General features: G+C 44.9%; 1 protein-coding gene across 42 annotated transcripts in view; it reads left to right on the top strand.

The window, feature by feature from the left end:
• Nucleotides 1–19,119, top strand: part of EPB41 (erythrocyte membrane protein band 4.1) — a 94,837-nt gene that overhangs the window by 39,274 nt on the left and 36,444 nt on the right. For 39 of the 42 annotated variants that reach the window (XM_072918005.1, XM_072918012.1, XM_072917996.1 and 36 more), the window contains 8 exons: nucleotides 3,889–4,348; nucleotides 6,906–7,136; nucleotides 9,378–9,482; nucleotides 12,473–12,515; nucleotides 14,463–14,538; nucleotides 14,985–15,203; nucleotides 17,967–18,054; nucleotides 18,580–18,732. In XM_072918005.1, the coding sequence (XP_072774106.1) occupies nucleotides 3,896–4,348; nucleotides 6,906–7,136; nucleotides 9,378–9,482; nucleotides 12,473–12,515; nucleotides 14,463–14,538; nucleotides 14,985–15,203; nucleotides 17,967–18,054; nucleotides 18,580–18,732 (1,368 nt within the window). In that variant the 5' untranslated portion in view covers nucleotides 3,889–3,895. Of the gene's footprint in view, nucleotides 1–3,888; nucleotides 4,349–6,905; nucleotides 7,137–9,377; nucleotides 9,483–12,472; nucleotides 12,516–14,462; nucleotides 14,539–14,984; nucleotides 15,204–17,966; nucleotides 18,055–18,579; nucleotides 18,733–19,119 lie in introns of those variants that run through there. The other 3 variants (XM_072918020.1, XM_072918021.1, XM_072918032.1) reach the window with 1 other exon arrangement.

The following is a 19,119-nucleotide window of genomic DNA, read 5'->3' as shown; positions in this document are numbered from 1 at the left end:
GGATTTAGCGTTCTCTTGAGGATTGAAGGCTGTCTCAACAGGGAGGTGTTGTAGTGTGTTGAGCTACTCTAAAATCTTTTAGATAAGTCTCTGTGTGTCTGTGCAGCATGGAAAATGAGGATGGTTTGGCTTAGATTGGGGTTGTCTTCTGATGTCTGCAAGAGCAGAACCCATGGAGCAGTGTGGGGATGAAACTGAGTTTGGCCATCATCTGCTCACCAGATAATTAGTGCAGGGTGGATGGGGCTTGGAGCAACTTGCTCTAGTGGAAGGTGTCCCTGCCAATGCCAAGGGGTTGGAATGAAATGAGTTTAAGGTCTCTTCAACCCAAAGCATTCCATGATTTTAGCATTGAACCATCTATGTTGGGAGCAGGGTGAGCAATGTGCACTTGTGCACCTTTTAAGTCTATTTCAAGGATTTTGATGCAGGAAAGAGGAATGAGTATGTAGGAATTACACCAAGCCCACTGAGATATTGTGTGTTCCCTACAGCTGTGCCCTTGGCCAGAAAGAAGGATAAGCACTGAAGTTGGGGGGCTCGAGTACTGGGGGGGACTGTAGAGTCCTTGCAGGTACAGCAGGTTCAGGAGGTTCCCCTGCACTGTTTTGCTTTGACATTTGGTGTTCAGAGTTGCTGATGCCTTTTGAGAGAAGATCTGTGGAGCTCCCTCTTCATCACCAAAGCACCAGCATTCCTGGGGAGGTCCAGGTTTACCCCCGGGGGCTGCTCCAGTTCAGATCAGGCGGTATGTTGCTGGTGAGAGGTCACCCCATAGTGCAGATGTGCTCGGCCTGTTTTCTGCTGTGGAAGTATTTAAGCCTTTCTCTTCAGGTTGCTTCCAGTTGCCAAAGCTGCCTTATCTGGAGGATGTTCTTCAGATTAAAAATCCTTAGATATAAATACATACTGTACTCCTTTCTGATGAGATTGTTACTCTGAAATCTCTCTCTGGGATTGTATCTGAGTTTTGTTGTAGTCTGCTTATTTCTATAGTGTTTAGCACCTTTTCCACTCCAGACTTGTAAAGAGTCTGCCTTTTACAGGCTGTCTGACATCAAACCTTCAGCCTCCACCAAAAAAAGCCCCTCCAAATTAAGTATTTACAATGTGGCAGTTCAGAGCAGAAGGTTAACAGCACTGCTTGAGTTCTCATACCATAGCGGAGCATCTTCCTCCAGCATCCAGGGAGCTCTGGAGGCACCTGCAGGCTCAGCAGAATCATGTTATGGGATAGCAAGGGAGGAAAATTTAATTTAAATAAAAACTGCTTGCGGTTTGGCTGTGGGCAGTGCTTTCTCCAAGGGATGGGTTGAAGAGCAGTGGAGTGGGAGCCTTGCTCTTTGTGTCTGCTCTGCTGTGGGCTGAGTTGGAAACAAAACACCACTTGGCACCCATCTCCTTGCAGGAAAGGCCCTTTTCTTCTGTGTATAATCACAGACTGACTTGGGTTGGAAGGTTTAAAGACCATCTCATTCCACTCCCTTGCCATGGACAGCCTCTCAGTTATGTTACTTACAAATCTCTTTGCTTTTGATAATGAATGTAGGGAAAATAATTTCTGAGCATAAAACTTCCAAGGGAGGGAGCCAGCCAGGAGTCCATGCATTGGAGCAGTGCACTTGGGTCTCACAGCAAGATGTTTGCTGTACCCAGTGAGTTATTAGTGCTGGCTATTATTAAATGTTAATTGAGAAAAGAAGGTCTCCTTCTTTGCATCCCCAGCACTGCCGAGGGGATCTGGCTGAGCTGCAGCATAGTTCTCGGGGGAGGGAGGAAAGACAAGGAGATGTTTGGTCATCGCCAGCCAGACCCACCTTCCTGCGCCGGGAAAGGTCCATGACTGTGGCTTTGAAATGTAAACAAGCCAAAAAATCTTGTTCCAAACTGTTGGTGTTTAAAGACAGAAAAGTACATCCAGAGGAAATGTTCCTTTGTGGACTGTCCCTGGGGCTTCCTGCAGCCAATAAGAGCTGCTCCTCAGCTGTGCCCTCCCCACCAGCGTCATCTCTAAAGCTTTGGTTCTGCCTTTTTGGTTTGAAGAGCAACTCGTCCAGTGTTACGCGTTTCGATAATGATTCCTGCAAATGTATTTAATTCAAAACAAACACAGTGGGAAGCAACTACAAAGCAGGCTGCTCCAACAGCTGGTGCCTGAGGGAGCTGGCTGCTGGTGTGTGATTGTGGTGGGACAGGCTTGCAGAACATCCCTTTCATTCTGTGTGTGCTGGGGCACTGGGAACTTTGCCCTGTGTACTGGCATAGTGGGTTTGGGGTGATGGGTGTTTGGCTGAACAGAGTCCTTGGCCTCTTCACTGCCTTGTAGCATCTCCAGGAGTTCTTGGAGAGCTGACGAGAGCAGAAATTGGCTGTGTGGTGGCTGGGATTTTCTCTGCAGTAGGAGCCATGGGTTGCTAACAGGGCCTGCAGCATCTATGGCAAAGGATTGCAGGAGGAAGGGGAGCAGAAGTAAGAGCTGCAAGGACAAGTCACACATATGCTGCCATCTGCAAACTGATTGCAAACACATCTGGGCATATCAGGGTTTGGGCACCCTCTCTGCCTTGTAGCATCCTTGGTCCACTGGGTGCTCATGATGCAGGTTCTCTGCTTGGGTGCCTGTTTCTTCAGTGCAAGTTGGAAGCTGGTGTTTCAGTGGCCTCTGCCACTCCACTGGGTTTGGAAATACCCAGAGCAGCTCACAGAGGGGAGATGGTGAGTGGAGAATAATTCAGTCTTCTGCTTCTGCAGGAGACCATGCTAAAATAAGCCCTGCAGCTTGTCCTCAAGACTGGCTGTTGGGGCTGAGTCCAAGTGAAAAAGCCCAACAAAAACCCCAAATCAAACCCTGTAACCTCAGGAAATTTGTGTTGCTGGAGAAACAAATTCAGGGAAGATCTGTGATGCTGTGCTGATTTTACCATGGCGTTAGACATAATACGAAATGTTTGCATTAAATGCAAGGGGAAAGTCCTTTGAAGTACTGGGGGAGCTTTTCTGCTTTAAGCACTCTGGTTCTTTTAGTAGTCAGAATGAGTTAAATTAAAGTTGATGAATGCAATAATATGTAGGACGATGACATCTTGAAATGTTTCTTAATTTTAAGTGTATATTTTGAGCAAATGTTTATACACTGAGGCTCAGGCTGGGGGGTTGAGGCATATTGGATTATATGCTATTTGCTCAGTGTAAGCAGTGGCAATTTATTGCTGCAGATGTATGTGATATGGTGCGCAAAGATTATTTCTATTTCCTCTAAAGCATGATTATTTTGGGTCCTCTTTATACCTTAAATAGATATTCTTCTCATGTGATTTCCATCTTTTTGTGTCAACAGCTCAGGCTACAGTTGAAATAAACATTGCATCAGCTTAATAGCACAAGCTCTGAGGAAATCTGCTCTCCATTATGGATGTTGTTTAGAAACCTTTTCATTTGACATTTTTCCAGTGTTCAGTGCAAATATCCTATGACTCCCAAAGTCTGCTGGGCTTCACTGGATTTGCCTGGTACAGAACAATGTAATTTCTTAACACTGATGGGTCCTGTTCCCAACAGTGTGGCTTGGTGTGTTTTAGATCATAGAATCCTAGAATGGTTTAGGTTGGAAGGGACCTTAAAGACTCTCTTCAAAGAAAACTTTAGGAAAAGGAATGACTTTGATTTTGTTGATTTAGTAGGCTGGAGTCAGCCAGGGTTTCATCCCCTTACAGGCCATTTGCTTCAGAGCTGGACCTGATCGCTGTGGGTCCCTTCCACTCTGGTTCTGTGACAGGGTGGTGTGCCTGGTGAACGTGGTGCGTCTGTGCTCATGGTTGGTTTGAATAGCTCAGTCAGACGTGGCTATTGGAAACCTCTTGATTGAGCCCTTTTACTCCTCTCATACAGCATCATCATGACAACAGAAAAGAGCCCAGCAGCCAACGCTGACAACTCGGAACAGCAGCAAGCCAAGGAGGAGGAAGGAGCTGCTGAAACAAAGAAGCAAAAGGCTTCCCTGGAGGAAGGGGCTCAGCCAACACCAGAGAGGCAGCCCCAGAGGCAGAAGTCCTCCAACGGAGACACCCCCACACACGAGGAGCAGGGCAAGAAAGAGCGTCGCACCTCTGAGGGCCGCGGTTTCTCCCGCCTCTTTTCCTCCTTCCTCAGGAGGCCCAAGTCTCAGGTATCTGAAGAGGACAAAGACACTGATGCTCCTAAAGAGGCGGGAGGTGACCAGAAAGATGCAGGATTAGGAGTCGGCCCTGATGAAGATATCCTGGTGAAAGCCCCTATTGCAGCTCCTGAGCCCGAGCTTAAAACTGACCCATCGCTGGATCTCCATTCCTTGAGCAGTGCAGAAACACAGGTAAAACATGCCATTCTGTGGGGCGTGCTCCCTGCTGCGTTAAAATGTGTCTTTGTAGCCAGAACTATAACAACTTCATATCCCAGGCTGGTGAACTTGACCAGAAAAGGTTATGAGATGCCAAAAAGGCTCTTGTTAGCTCCCTGTGTTTCATTGTGTACTTCCCACTCTTGCATCCCTGCATCAGACCTGCAGAGTACCTGTTCTGGGAGTTAGGGTCACACACATGTAATTTAAAATGCCCCGTGCTAAATCATTGCTCTGCGGAGGCTTGGGATGTCACTTCAGAACACAGAGGGTTCACGTTCATTGAGTCCAAAACCAGGGCTGATCGTCAGGATGTCCTTGGTGTGAGCAGGATCAAGGCAAATCAGTGGCCCAAGGTGGACATTGCAAGAGTATTTGGATTTGGGAATGGGTTTCTTCAACTTCAAGGAGCACAAGTACGGCATTTTAGGACTTGGTCATCTGCTGCGTCTGGGCTAGTGCTGAGCCTGCCAAATATAAATATTTTCTGCTTATGCATCATGTAGACAGAGATTTCTGCATGGCACATACACTGAACCCAGTTCCTGGGATGTGTCTGATGTCTGCTCTTTCCGGCCAGGGTCAGTTTTCATGCAAAATTTAAAGTTTAAAAATCTAAAGTAGAAATTGAGGCAGAGACACCTCAGGGCACATTGACTGAGCTGTGGATGGTTATTGATACGGAGGTGCTGGTGCCCTCTCTTCCTTCTTGGGTAGTTACAGCTCTACTATTACTTGAACCTGAAGTGGAAAAAGGTGGGTATTCCTTCTCCTCAGTTGGGAATTTCTTACATCCCAACCAACCTGTGTGTATTGCTGAAGCCAGACAGGGTGTAATCTGGATTTCTTACCCACTGCCTTAAGTTCACAGTGGCTCCAGATACCCACAAATGCTGTTTTGGAGCAATACTTTACAAATTCAAGCATTGCCAGTAGGCAATAATTGTAAATCCACCTCCTTAATATGACAAAGTTGTAGAGAGGGTAGTAGGTAACAGCTTTTCCTTTCTTTTCCCAAATTTCTGAGTCTGTGAAGACCATGGGGTGATCTCTGCTCATGTTTTATACCTCTGAGGGTTGGAATTAGCAGGATGGGGAAGAGGTGGAGATCTTCAGGCAATTTCAGCCGAGAAATTGTATTTTCAAGAGGAATTTGTTCTTGGAAGTGTTAAAGGCCAGGCTGCATGCATCTTGGAGCAACATGGACTCTCTATTTATCTCTCATTTGCTGGTCCTGAGCCCATGTGAATTTGCACCCCAGCCTTTCTTCATGGGTCATTCATTTTAGATGACACATTTGTGTCTTTTTTAGTTCTCATTTTAGATCACTGTCAGTGCCTTTCTGAACTGTGACACTCGGCAGATATTTTCTGCAATGAAAGCATTTGTGAGGTGCTGCACTTTGATAAATGCTGACCGATGGGCATTAGGAGCTTTGACTGATTCCCTGCTCCCAATTGTCCCAGTTCTGCTGGAACAGAAGTCAGCAGCTTTTAGACATTATTTAAATACCTCTGTGCACTTGTGCCTGGGTGTGATTTCATGAGATGTGATGGGCTGAACAGACAAGGTTTTGCTCTTCCTCTGCTGCAGGTCTTTGCTCCTGCTGCATCCAGCCCCTTCCAGCATCATCACAGCCTGCCGTGAACTCGTTTAACCTGCTGAAGTGGCAGAGGAAAAAGAAAATAAACAGCTTCCTTCCTCCTCCTGTCCCCAAACTGCATATCTTTCTGCTATTTGAGTGGATTAAACTGGCTTGCAAGTGCCTTCCATAGGCAAAGAGGATGGTGGTGTGGAGGCTGCCTTCCCTTTTTGGTGACAGAGGACTGCTCGGTCAGCTCCAATGGCCATGAAGCCTCAGCCCTGACTCTCCTTTTAGTGCCACTGCTACCATAAAATCCCACAATGGTTGGGTTGGAAGGGACCTTAAAGCTCATGTCATCCCACCCCCTGCCATGGGCAGGGATACCTTCCACTATCCCAGGGTGCTCCAAGCCCCATGCAGCCTGGTCTTGGACACTGCCAGGGATCCAGGGGCAGCCACAGCTGCTCTGGGCACCTGTGCCAGAGCCTCCCCACCCTCATGGGAAGAATCTCTTCCCAATATCCCATCTGGCCTCTGTCAGTTTAAAACAATTCTCCCTTGCCATGCCAAAGGCCAGTGCACTGGAACAACAGCTATGCCAGAGTGGCAGTGGGAGCACTGGGGTTTCTGCCTGGGAGGGAAAAAACCTCCTGAGTCCAGAAGATGCTGTCACTAACACCATGAATGCATGATGTAATCTGCCCTGATTTCTCTAATCAACCCTTACTTATTTTTTATTACATCATTTACAAAATGAAAACTTGAAAATACTTGGAAGAGTTTTAAAAATTAATACCATTCCCTTGGTCACCCCAGTTGCTGCTCCAGATCCTGGGTTACAGGTTAAATTGGGATAATGAATTCTGAGTGAGCTCCAAGCCCTGCAGTGCTTGTTCCATGTGATGCTTTTTTGTGTGTTTGACACCTCTAAATTGGGGGTTTCAGCCTGCTCAAGAGGAGAGGAGGGACGACCAGGAGCCGGAGAGAAGAGACTTCGAGGACAGGGAAGAAGGGGAAGCAAAGGAAGAGGGTGCCAAGCCAGAACTGAAGCCAGAGTCTCTGGAGACGAGAGCGGACAAGGATTTGAAAGCTGCCCAAAAAGTAGTGAAAAGACACAGAAGCATGTACTGCAAAGTTGTCTTGCTGGATGACACCATTTTTGAGTGTTCTATGGATGTAAGTACTTTGGGAGTTTGGTTCTGCTTCTCTCTTCCCTCTCCCTTCTGCTTCTCTTGAAAAATCACCACAAACACGATTTAATAGGGGCCTAATGTGCTGCCAGGGAATTACAAGACAGGTTTTACTGCAGAGTAAGCCTGCTGTAAGCTATAACAACTTATTTACTGTGTTGTAAAAACCCCTGGGTACTAGTAATCTTTATTTTATTGTTCTACAATTCCAGGGTGCCTTACTTTATAAAGGTGGGGGAAGTTTAAAAAAAAAAAAAAAAACAAACCCAAACTTTATATTACTAGTTCTTCATGATTTCTCATTTGTATCCCAGAGTTTTTGGGGTAGGTTGCAATTGTCTAAATAACTTTTGCCTTCTTGACTTTGAATAAAATGTGTTGTATAAAATTGATTTGTGCTTTTCTAGTCCCCCAGGGTACCTCTACCTCTCAGGCTGCTGGTTCACTTAGCTCCTTGTGCTTGGATGTAAAGAAAAACACACTGTGTTTAGCCTGCAGTTGAATATATTTCCAGTAAACAATTTAAAATTATGTTGACTTAGAGCACTGTAACCCTCCTAATTTGAGAGCTTTTTTCCTCCTTTATTTTGTGTATTCTCTCACAGGGCTGTGATGCTGTCAGGGCAATAAAAAGCAAACAGAAATCCCTATTTTAATATCAAAATACTTGTCTGGAATAATAATAATCTGGTACTTACTATTGGAACATACTTCCACCAGCTTGTTTTCCCTCAGTCCTGCTGGTAAATGGGCCAGGAGAGGATATGTGGGCACAGGGCTCCTTGTGGGAACAATCACCTTGGGTGATCCTGGGCAAGTAGGTCAGTGCTGAGTGTTTGTGTAATGGTGGCGCTGCTGGTACCGCCTGGGATCAGCTCAGAGCATCACTGCCCCCATCATCTTCCCCTTGGCCAGGGAGACTGTGTGCAGCCCCGAGGAACCTCTTCCCCAAATCCCAGTGACAGCTTGCTGTGGCTTTGTGCCTTAGTTTGCTGCAGTGATGCCTTTGGATACCATCATGGACACTGTTGGAGGGAGAGCCATGGAGAGTTGGCAAGAGCCTGACTTGAGCAGGACATGACAAATGTCTCTCTGTAGGTCCAGAGTGTTGTGATGGACACTGCAGAGGATTAGGGGGGGGCAGCCACCGTGTCAGTGAAACTCTTAACTTGAGAAGCACCCTTGGCTTTTACACAGTGCCAGTGTAATTCTGCTCTGGTGGTTTGAGAGTTTATTAAGATTTAATTGTGAAGGAATTGCAAAGGTGTAGGCAAAGAGCAGCACAAATTCAAGGAGAATTAGTGTTTTCAGGCATCCTTTCCGACTGACAGCCCTGGAAGCTTTTTCGTTCCTATATTAGTGCCAATTCCTTGAGGATACTCAGGCTAACACATACATTATGTTACTTATAGAGTCACAATGTGTGCACAAAGGACCTGACAGCTGAAAGGCTGAAATAAAGCCAAGGAATAAAACAAGGCAGGGGTCTTGGAGCAGTTACCATGCAGAGATGCCTGACGGGAGAGCTGCAGGCTTTAGTGAAGCTCATTTTGCGTCACTGGAACTGCACTTTCTTCTAGCAAAGCCGCCAATGGAATGAGCTGCTTCTGGTTGCCATAGTTTTACGCCTCAGGGATGTTTTCCTTCATGCTTTTGGACTAAAAGGGTGTCTGTTCCTTGGCCAGTTCACTTCTGCAGGATTTGGGGAAGAGAAAAAGAGGAAATAGGAATGCTTAAAGTGCGTTTCTGGAGGTAGGAAGCTGTGTGCTGAGCAGCTTTGGGCACGTAAGGCAGATGGGAGAAGCTGGTTGTCATCAGCAGAGCAGGGTGATATAAAGGCCATGGAAATCATGGGCTTTGTTTTTTTCTGAAAGTCAGGTTGTCCCTGAAATGAATAGGTTGTAGCAGCAATTTCATCTCTTGATCCACACCTGAATCTGGGAGATACCAGAATTGTAGATGTACCTTGGAAGGGAAAACCTGTACAGATCCTTAATGTCTATTAAGCTGTGTTGGAAAGTTCAGCTTTGGGGGATTTTCAGACATGGAGCTGGTGGGAAGAGAGAGACCCACTGTGGTTCTTGTTGCCTCCATGGAATTTTTATGTCTGGTTGCCTTACTGATAGTGCACTGTGCGGTTTGATCCTATTCCCTTCTTCCCGTCTCCTGTGAACAAAGACAGGCAAAACCCAGCCCTGTCCTACAGGATTTCTTTGTCCGTTTGCAGAAACACGCCAAGGGACAGGATCTACTTAAAAAAGTCTGTGACCACCTCAATCTGCTGGAAGAAGACTACTTTGGTTTGGCCACATGGGACACACCAACCTCCAGGGTAAGCAGCTGCTGGTCCCAAGGGGATTCAGCTCTTTCTGCATCATCTCGCCAGGGCAGGAAGTGGGGCAGAAGCTTCTCTGCAAACTTATTTTGGTGTCCTCCCTTAATATGGATTGCAGGTCATGACACAGGAAGAAATGGTGAATAAATTACTACAGGAGTGTGGATTTTTGTCAAAAAACTATGTGAATCATAGAATGAATCCTAGTGAACTTGGGTCTTTACCTGGAGAAAAGTAATTTTATTTGTTCACTGCAAAATAATGTCATTAAGTTATAGAGCTGAAGGAGTCAGGCTACCCTGGCACTGGTGTCAGCATTAGGAAGGTTTGGTTGGAGCTGTCCAGAGCATTTGGAGTTGAGCCTTTGCCCTGCAGAAGAACAGATGTGACTATACCAAAGCTTCTACTCATGGTTTCAATTTAAGGTCTGTCTTTGATTTGACTCAAGCAGTGTCTTATCTTTTGAGACCTTGGTTACTGTCTAACTCAACAATTACTCAAGTCTATTTCATAAAGCCAAAAGTGAGGTAATTGAAATTAACAGCCCGATTCTGTGTGCTTTAGACCAGTTATGTTGGTCCATATTCTGACTCTTCCTCTGCTTCACCTTCAACAATCCTCTGTGGCCAGGTTACTGACTGAGAGATGTGTGTCATTAAATACTTTATATTATTTTATACAGAGGCAAAATAACAACCAAAAATAACACTATTTGACACAGGCAGAACTCCTACTTTGTTTTACAGTCTCTGATGTCTTCCAGTTTTCTTGGATGTGAAATGTGTTTCCATGTATATAACCTGGATATTTTTTATATCAGAGGATTTTTTTAAATCAGAGTTTGTTTTGCAGAGGGAGGGGTAGGTGTACTTTTAGATCAAATTGAGAGCAAAAAGAGTGTAGCTGGAGCAGCTCAGCTTCTGCATGTGCTGTGGGCAGCTCACTGCTGCATTTGCATATTAGGAAAATTTCCTTCCCGGAAGGGGTTGTCAAGCCTTTGGCACAGGCCACCCTGGGAAGTGGTGGAATGTCCCTGGATCAAAAAGCTTATAGATGTGGCACTTGCAGACACTGCATAGTGCTAAAACTTGGCAGTACTGGACTAATGATTTGATTTGATTAGAGGGCTTTTCCTAAATGATTCTGTGGTCTCCCAGACCCTCAGACTTGCTCTTCTCATGTCTAGGCTTTTGGCATTGATTCTTCTGAAAGCATGTACCTTCTCCCCCTAACCAACAAGGGCTGAGAGGTTGTGCAGCTTTTTAACTGTAGGGAGTGAAAACTGATTGTTTTCTCAGATCTGTGTCCCAGAGCTGGAAGCTGGGGCAGATGAGGTTGTTCAGCTCCAGTGTGGAGAAAGCTGGTTTGGTTTGCTCTGATGGGTGAAAACACCTTTTTTTTTTTTTTTTTTTTTTTTTTTAATATTTCTGGTTATGTTTCATTGAACTTTGAAATCTGAAGCTCTCCTGCTGTAACTTCCAACAAGACCTTCCCCAGAGTTACTGATTCACAGGTAAAATGGTGTTAATAGGATCCAAGGATGGGCTATTGCACCTCACCTGCAGTTGTGTAGAGCAGGCGGAGATACACATATATATTCCTGGATACGGAAGGGTTGTATGTGACATTTTCCACCTTGATATTCAGGGAATAAACTTTCTGAGGATCAGTAATTACCCACATGGGCATAGCAGAGGGGGACAGTGGATTAGGAGGTTGTGACAGTGGCTGGATCAGCTGGGCACCATGGAGCAACAAGGAGCTCATTGCCCTGAAAAGGAGGCTTGTTTGCCACTGATTCATGACCCAGTGGGATAAAAGTGCTGTTAATTGCTGTTCCCATCATTGTTGGCTGGATCAGGCGGGATGGGATCCATGACTGCACCCTGGGCTCACCCCAGTAATGAGCAGCTGTGGCACCAGCTTAGCCATGGAGATGCTGTGCTCCAAGCTGTGGCCCTAAAAAGGCAGCAAATCTTCCTTTCAAATGGATTTTGTATCCCCACTTTTATATGTTAGAGTAGGCATATAAAAAGAGGAGATTAAATGTAAGTATTACTGTTTCCCTGCCATGAAGTTACTTGTCCTTCTGGTCAGGAGGGATTAGCTTGGGGGATTCAATGAGTTAATTCCTTCACCTCAGGAGACCTGGATGTCCAAATCCTATTCAGACCTGGTGAAAATGAAGAGGTGTTTAAATGTAACCTCTGCAGGAGGGTTGCTAGCCCAGTGCCAGCGCCTGCAGCAGGACAGGCCCTGACTCCTGAAAATGGAAAGGCTTAGACCATGGAAAAAACGGGAATTGTGTTTTGAGGTTTAAATTGCACCACCATCCTGCAAAACCCCAAATTACAGAGGAGGAGGAAAAAAAGATCTATTTCTAAATTTGTAGCAGAGATAATACTAGAAACTTGAGTCATAGTTAAAAGACATGAAGTTTATGTCACACGCCTCTAAAAAATTCCAGCCTTACTCAGGAATTGGATGTTTTTATTTGTATTTCAGCAATTAGGTCATTGAAAACTATAGCTAATAATAGAAAGTCATGGTGATCTTTGATCTGAATAGGGTAAGTAAGGAGACAAGGTTTCTTAAAATTAATGTATCTGTCCTATTTACCTATTTTTAAGGGTTCTGGAGAATAAAAAAGGTGTTGTACAAGTGCCCCTGATAGCTGGTTGTGGCTGTGGCCATACCTGTTACTCTGTTCTTGCAGCCCTAAATAATCTGCTTTTTTGGTGTTTTTTCCCTCTTGTTACTCCTGCCTCCCTTATGAGTCCCTGGTAGGTGAATGGTTGGAAATACACCCACGGAGACCACAGCCTGGAGTGAAAGTAGTGAAGAATGCACCATCTCGTCGGTTTCCATGGTTGCCTTTGTGTCAAATATTTTCCTTTCTTTTTCTTCCTGTATTTTTAGCAATTTTCAGCTTTCTGTGGTGTTTCTGGAATGTCTGGTAAACTGTGAATGTTTTTATCCTGTTACAGACATGGCTGGATCCTGCCAAAGAAGTAAAAAAGCAGGTTCATGGTAAGTAGATGTAATTTATCGTTTGTAGGGGGGTGTTGTTTCTCCCCATGTGGCTCCGGTGAGCCATCCAGGGGCCCAGGGATGGAGAGAGGTCAAGTGAGGGTGGCTGGCAGGGATCAGCACAAGTTCAAGCAGTCTGTGCATTCTTTCTGTTCTTCTTAAGATCTTCTTAATGTAGATTTAGAAAAAAATGTCATTTCCTTGCAAAACAGCTTGACTTTTGTTTGCCTGAAGGAAAGCCACACTGTCAGTGCAGTGCTGAAATGGGGATGTACTTCTTGCTGGAGGATGGGAAAATGGGTGTCAGTGGGAGCCACTGAAATCCCAAAGGAGATTGTGAGACCCCAGGCAGGATTTTATGCTGGAACAAGGTTTATGGACTGTGAGGCTGTTTTGGGCTCCAAATAGGGGCGCTGGAATGATAAATGGCTTGAGAAGTATCAACTCAAATGTCAGATGTTCTTTCAAGTTGTGTTTTAAGGTCTGCTAGCACTGAATTAGTTCAAGATGAGGGCAGTGTCAAAATTAAATATGTTTTAGAGGCTTTTGTTTTCTCTTGGGAACAAGTCTGACTGCTTTAGAAGTTTTGGGAAGGAAATTACTGGTTTTTGGATCCTTTTGGTGGGAGGCCGAGGACAAAGTGTGTCATCAAATGCAGATTTGGGGGGCAGTGCAAGGCTGTGGAGTAGGGAAAGCTCCTGGTCTTGCCATCTTCTCTTGGAATCAGTAGCAGGGTGCATGTGAAGGGCAGGAGCTGCTCCATCCATAAAATTCATCCAGTGCGTGTAATGAACAGCAGCCTGCTGTGAATTCTGGTCCTATGGGGATGGGTTAAATTACTTGATTTTACTTGAAGTGAAGGTATTTTGCATATACGTACAAATGTGTGGACACCAGTGTGTGGTGGTTTTAGGTAACCTCTGCTCCCTTCATTGTCACCTTGGAATCACTTGTTTTGAACTGTGTGTGATGGAAACAACGTACCTTGTGTTTAATCCCAGTTATGGCATTGCATAAGAAGTAAATCCAGGAATGCTCTATTCCCCCTGTTGCCTGTGTGAGATTGGAATAAACCTCTGAGTGAGTTAAATGCTGGGGTAGATCTTCTCTTTCTGAAATAAATCTTATTTTGAACTAGTGTTAAAGGGCACAGCAGGGGGAGATGTAACTATGGAAATCACTCCGGACTAACTTCTACTGGGAAATGGGATTCTTTTCAAGGAAAAGAGAGAGCTACCTCTTCAGCTGTGTCATCTGGGCTGTCCATACCACATACTGTGCCAATTCTATGTGTGTTTATGTGAATTCTGACTTAGTTCATGCCTGTAATGGTGCTATACAAGGTTTGCAACAAGGTGTATTTAAGCAATTAGGTCTGGACATGAAAAGCTCTTCTTATCCTTGTGCTTTCTGTCTTCATCCAGAGCTTGATGCTTGTGTTGGGCTAAGTTTAAGCTGTGTCCGAGCAGCTGATCCCAGTGCATTCGGCTGAGGAAAGACTTAGCACAGCCTTCCCTGAACTTTGAAATTTGGGTTAAGCAGTAAACCAATCCATTCCATTGATCAACCAACCAATTCATTAATTTATAGCCTATGCCTGACCTATCTTGATGAATCCCTTTTCAGTCAATGGAAAAACATGTCAGTCATTGAGCTTCTTAGCAATTAATTTAATTTTTGCCACAAGTTGTGGTTAATCCAGGTGATTTTCCCTGACTTGCTTTTTTTCCTTCTGCTTTTCTTACCTGCTGTAAATGAAATCACATCTTATACTTACACAGGTGTTAAGCTGCAGCCAGCTGTGAGAGCAAGCAGTAGCAAATCAGTGTTGCATCTGCTAAATTCTGAGATCAGATTGGCTATTCTTAGCTCTTTTTTATATCAACTGACCATCACAAAGCTGTCCCAGTGTGTTTATTTCTCTCAAGTTCTCTCTTATCATTGCAGGAGGCCCCTGGGATTTTACCTTCAATGTCAAGTTTTATCCGCCAGATCCTGCCCAGCTAACAGAGGACATCACCAGGTGAGTTACCTGGGGATCCTACTGCCATGTTCTCTTGGATATGGAATAGAAATGTTTCATATTTCCCTTCAGGAAGGAGATCAGATGCCTTCACCATTTGGAGAGGGTTTGGTTTGCTTTTAGTGGATGTGAGGATTCTCCCACACTCCACTAGAGTCCATGTGTAAAGCAATGTCATTTATAACTCTGCCATATGCATGTTCATATAGAAAAGTAAATTCTTACCTAAACCCAAGATTTTCTGGTAATAGTGTTCTTTACTCCCTTTGCAGAGTGGAGGTTACCTTGAATCCCCCAGTCCTCCACGCTGTTTACCTTGGAAATGAGTAAAAATTGGAAACAAGCATTGTCATATGTTCATCAGTGGCATAAAGAAAGAGACTGATCCTCAAGTTAATAACTTCCTCTCTGTTCTCTGTGAATCGTATTTTCATTTCTGCCCTCAGATATTACCTGTGTCTGCAGCTTAGACAGGACATCCTTACAGGGCGGCTTCCCTGCTCCTTTGCCACCTTGGCTCTGCTGGGTTCCTACACGGTCCAGTCAGAGTTGGGAGACTATGATCCTGATCTCCATGGCCCAGATTACATCAGTGAATTCAAACTGGCCCCAAACCAGACAAAAGAGCTTGAAGAAAAGGTTGTGGAGCTTCATAAAACATATAGGTAAGGTGCGGTGGCTGGAGGACTTGTTTGTGCACAGCAGCATGAAATTGGGGAAGTAATGGGATTTTCTGGTGTTTTCCCCACCTCTGTGAGATACAGAAAAGCTGTGGATGTCCTATTGATGGAAGTGTTCAAGGCTATGTTGGATGGAGTGTGGAGCAACCTGGGATAGTGGAAGATGTCATTGCTTATGGCAAGGGGTGGAATGAGATGATCTTTGAGGGCTCTCCCAATCTGAAATGAATGGGGTACATGCCTTTATTAGTGTTCAGCTCTTAACCAAAGGGTGAGAAGGCTGCAGAGTCTGTCCCTGGAGTCTCCATGGCACACTGGTAGCCGGAGGTGAAGGTGAAGAGGTGTGCAGTCCGTATCTGAAGTCCGAATCAGCAGACAGTCCTCTCTCCTTCCCTCCTGGCACACTGGTAGCCGCAGGGTGAGGGGATGTGCAGAGCCTGCTGCCGAAGTCCAGCAGCAGCTCTCCCTCTCCTTCCCTCCTGGTAACACCAGGAAGTGTGTGTACTTTGCTCCTGCTTCCCACAGCCCAGTCCAGTCTGATCCTCTGTAGGTTACGGTGACAGGTCAAACACAGACTAGGGATGGGGTTCCCTTTTCCCCAACGAGCACACCCATCCAGCCCCCTCCACTGTGCCCATCTTTTCCATTTAGGGGTGTTTTTTTTATCCCCAAAACCCCCTCCCGTGATTCCACTGAATTATTTTGCATCCCGGTCCTAGTGTGGGTGGGGTTGTAGGTGATTCCCAGGAGCAATTAGCTAATTAACATTTCAATGTCAGTACTTAGCCCAAGCCGAAGTGTCCCAGCAAGGCTGTTTTGTTCATAACAAATCCAGACCATTCTGTGATTTTATGATGACTCTGTGAACATTAACTTTTAACAAAAAATCGAATACTTTGAACAAAATCTTTCTAGAAGCAGGAACTATTTTTTCCTGCATGAAGAAGAAATTATGTTTTTATAAAGCAAATGGGAAGTCTTGCAATTATTTAGTAACAAGTGGTTTTTTTTCTCCACAGAATAGTCATGAAAAAGTGGGGTTTAGTTCATGTGCAAATGTAAAATTTACTTGTTTTAACCTCACCCTTTGCCTTTTTAAAATATATTTCTTTGGGATTTATGTAATTTTGGATTACAGTTTGATCTAGTTTCTCTGTTTACACACTATAGTCTACAGCCTGTTTGGGGCATTCTTCTACCACATTTAGTGAGTAACATTGTGGAAGGATTCCAGGTGATCCAGGAATTAGAAACCTGCAGTTAAGTGTTTCCTAGTGCAGCCATGACCTGGGCAGGTGTGTCTGGTTCAGGTAGGGTTGAACAACTCCTGCGACTCTCCCTGGTATCAGATTCAAGGATAAACCTTGTCCTCATTCTGTTTTGGACATATCTTCCTAGAAAGGAAAAGATGGAGCAAAGACAAAACTTTCTGACAGGCAGATGGGAGCAAAAAAGTGGAGCACATTGGGAAGAGTGGCTGTGGGCTGTGACTGTGACCTCACTCAAGCCTTCAAATCAATATTTTAAATTGATCCCCCTCCATTTACACTGAGAGGAGAGGAAATGAGGGAAAATAAGTACTGGACCTCTGACAAGCTTCATGACTTGGAGTCAAAGGCCGTTTGCTGTGCTAGAAGTAGTGGATCACAGTGCTGAATTATTCATGCCCTCATCAGAAAGAGACTTTAATGTATAAGATGTAGTTATATTTAATCTGTCTGCATGTGCAGGAGAAAACAACACGTCCCCATTTAATTTCTAGTCTATATTTTGTGAACATTAAACTTCAGAGGGTTTTCAGTGGGAATCATAGAATCATGGAATTGTTTAGATTATAAAAGACCTTGAAGACCATTGAGTCCAGCCATTACCCAGCACTGCCAAGCCCAGCACTAAACTATGTCTCCAGGTTTAACATCCATATGTTCTTTGGACATTTCCAGGGAAATCTCTGCTAAACCGTGCTCTGGCTCTTGCTACTGTATATGCAAAGCACAAGGCACATATAAAGATAGTGACTGCTCCTGGGGCTTTCTTACAAGATTATCCTTATAGTGGACTTTGCCCTGTCTCCAACCGCTCAAACCTCTATTTACATCACTCACAAGATGTATGTGAGCGCTCATTAAGGAAGACATCAAAGGAGGGTAGAAAATGAAATGTTTGCAGCTGAATCCTCTCCCAGCAGAGCTGTTAATGTACCTCATATACCAGAAATGTACTAACAGGGACACTTCAATAACGTTGATAATGGCCTCTGTTATCAGGATGTCTTTGTTAAATTGTGCCCCTCCTGCAGACAGGGCACCATCTGTTCCCAGAAAGCCCTCCTTCATCTGGTCCCCTGGTTGGAATCTCTGCTGAGTGGTTTCAGCTGTCTGTGTGTTTGGTTGGAGAGCAATAGCTGGGTTTGGGGAGGTCTCGAGGCAGCCAGTCTGCGGGGAATAGGACCTATCACCTCTTGCTCAGTTGGGTTTCTTCTGCTGAATCAAGTTTTGTCCCCTCACTGCTTTTCCTCACTTCCTTCTCTAGTGCCTTTACAGCTTCACAGGAATAAAGTGCAGCCGTGTTACTGGGATGTCTCAAAGCACAAAATGGGGCAGTAAGAGTGATTTCATAATTCATTATCTGGTCACAGATTTGTTCATGTTGAAAGCAAAAGAAAATCTAATGAATTTCATTAAGTCTGATCTGTCTCCTCTTAAAAGCAACAGTTTTAAGAATACCAATCCCTTTCTTTTTCTGCAGATCCATGACTCCAGCCCAAGCAGACCTGGAATTTCTGGAGAATGCAAAAAAACTATCTATGTATGGAGTCGACCTTCACCAAGCCAAGGTGAGAGCCCAGCATGTGTGCACCTACCTGTGGATTTTGTAATTTGATTATCCTTCCCTTGCAGGAGCAAGTTTACCTGTTTTGGGAAGCTCCTTTGGAAAGTGAAGTATGGAAATACAGACATATAACTGGAATGCCTCCGGCATTCCTGCAAGAGAAGTGATTGTGGTTGCTTATTATTTATATGTCACAGGAAACTTTCCGAAGCTCCTCGTATAGATAGGTCTTTGTTCTGAGTAATTTAGAATAAATATATATTCCCTGCCACATGAGCCTCTGTGCTCCAGGAAATGCAGGATGGGCTCTTGATGAGCCCTTTGGGCAACCATCAGAACAGGAGAGATCAGGAGGAGGGAGGAGGTTGTCAGGAAAAGTGTGAAAGAAGAGTGGCTTTGGAGCTGGGAGCTGGAATCTGGGTGGTGAGGAGATGAATTTATGGGAAGACCAGAGGGATAATTTAGAAGGCAGCTGTTGACATGAAGCTCATAAAGCTGACACTGCTTAAATCCTCATCTGCATTCCCAGGACTTGGAAGGAGTGGATATCACTCTGGGAGTCTGTTCCAGTGGACTTCTTGTTTACAAAGATAAACTGAGAATCAATCGCTTCCCATGGCCCAAAGTCCTGAAGATTTCCTACAAACGCAGCAGCTTCTTCATAAAGATTCGGCCGGGGGAGGTACGACTGGCTCCTGTGGGCTCCTGTCATCCTCTGTTTCCTTGGGATGGTCACTGTGTGTGTCCCTGGAATGGAGCGGGGTGGGGTCAGGCTCTTCTCTGCAGAAACGTTGGACATGGGGGTGTCTGATCCCAGCTGAGGCTCCAAGCCAGCTGCTGACCATGTAACAACGTGTCATCCAGCACCACCTCCTGGCATCACTGGGTATTCCCAGCATCCAGGGAAAGGCCTGGGAGGTTGACAGATGAAATTGGGGCAGAACTAACTCATTTTTTGGAAACGGGGCAAGACAGTGGCTCTTTGTCTTGCTTGCATTCAAAGAAAATAATTAAAAATTAGAATTAGCTTTTCACCTAAGTGCAAGAAGCAGGGAATGCGTGCATTGGT

The sequence above is a fragment of the Taeniopygia guttata genome, chromosome 23 (assembly GCF_048771995.1).
Source record: "Taeniopygia guttata chromosome 23, bTaeGut7.mat, whole genome shotgun sequence".
Taxonomy (NCBI): Eukaryota; Metazoa; Chordata; class Aves; order Passeriformes; family Estrildidae; genus Taeniopygia; species Taeniopygia guttata.
Note: the sequence above shows the minus strand (reverse complement) of the source record. Positions and strands in the feature narration are given on the sequence as shown.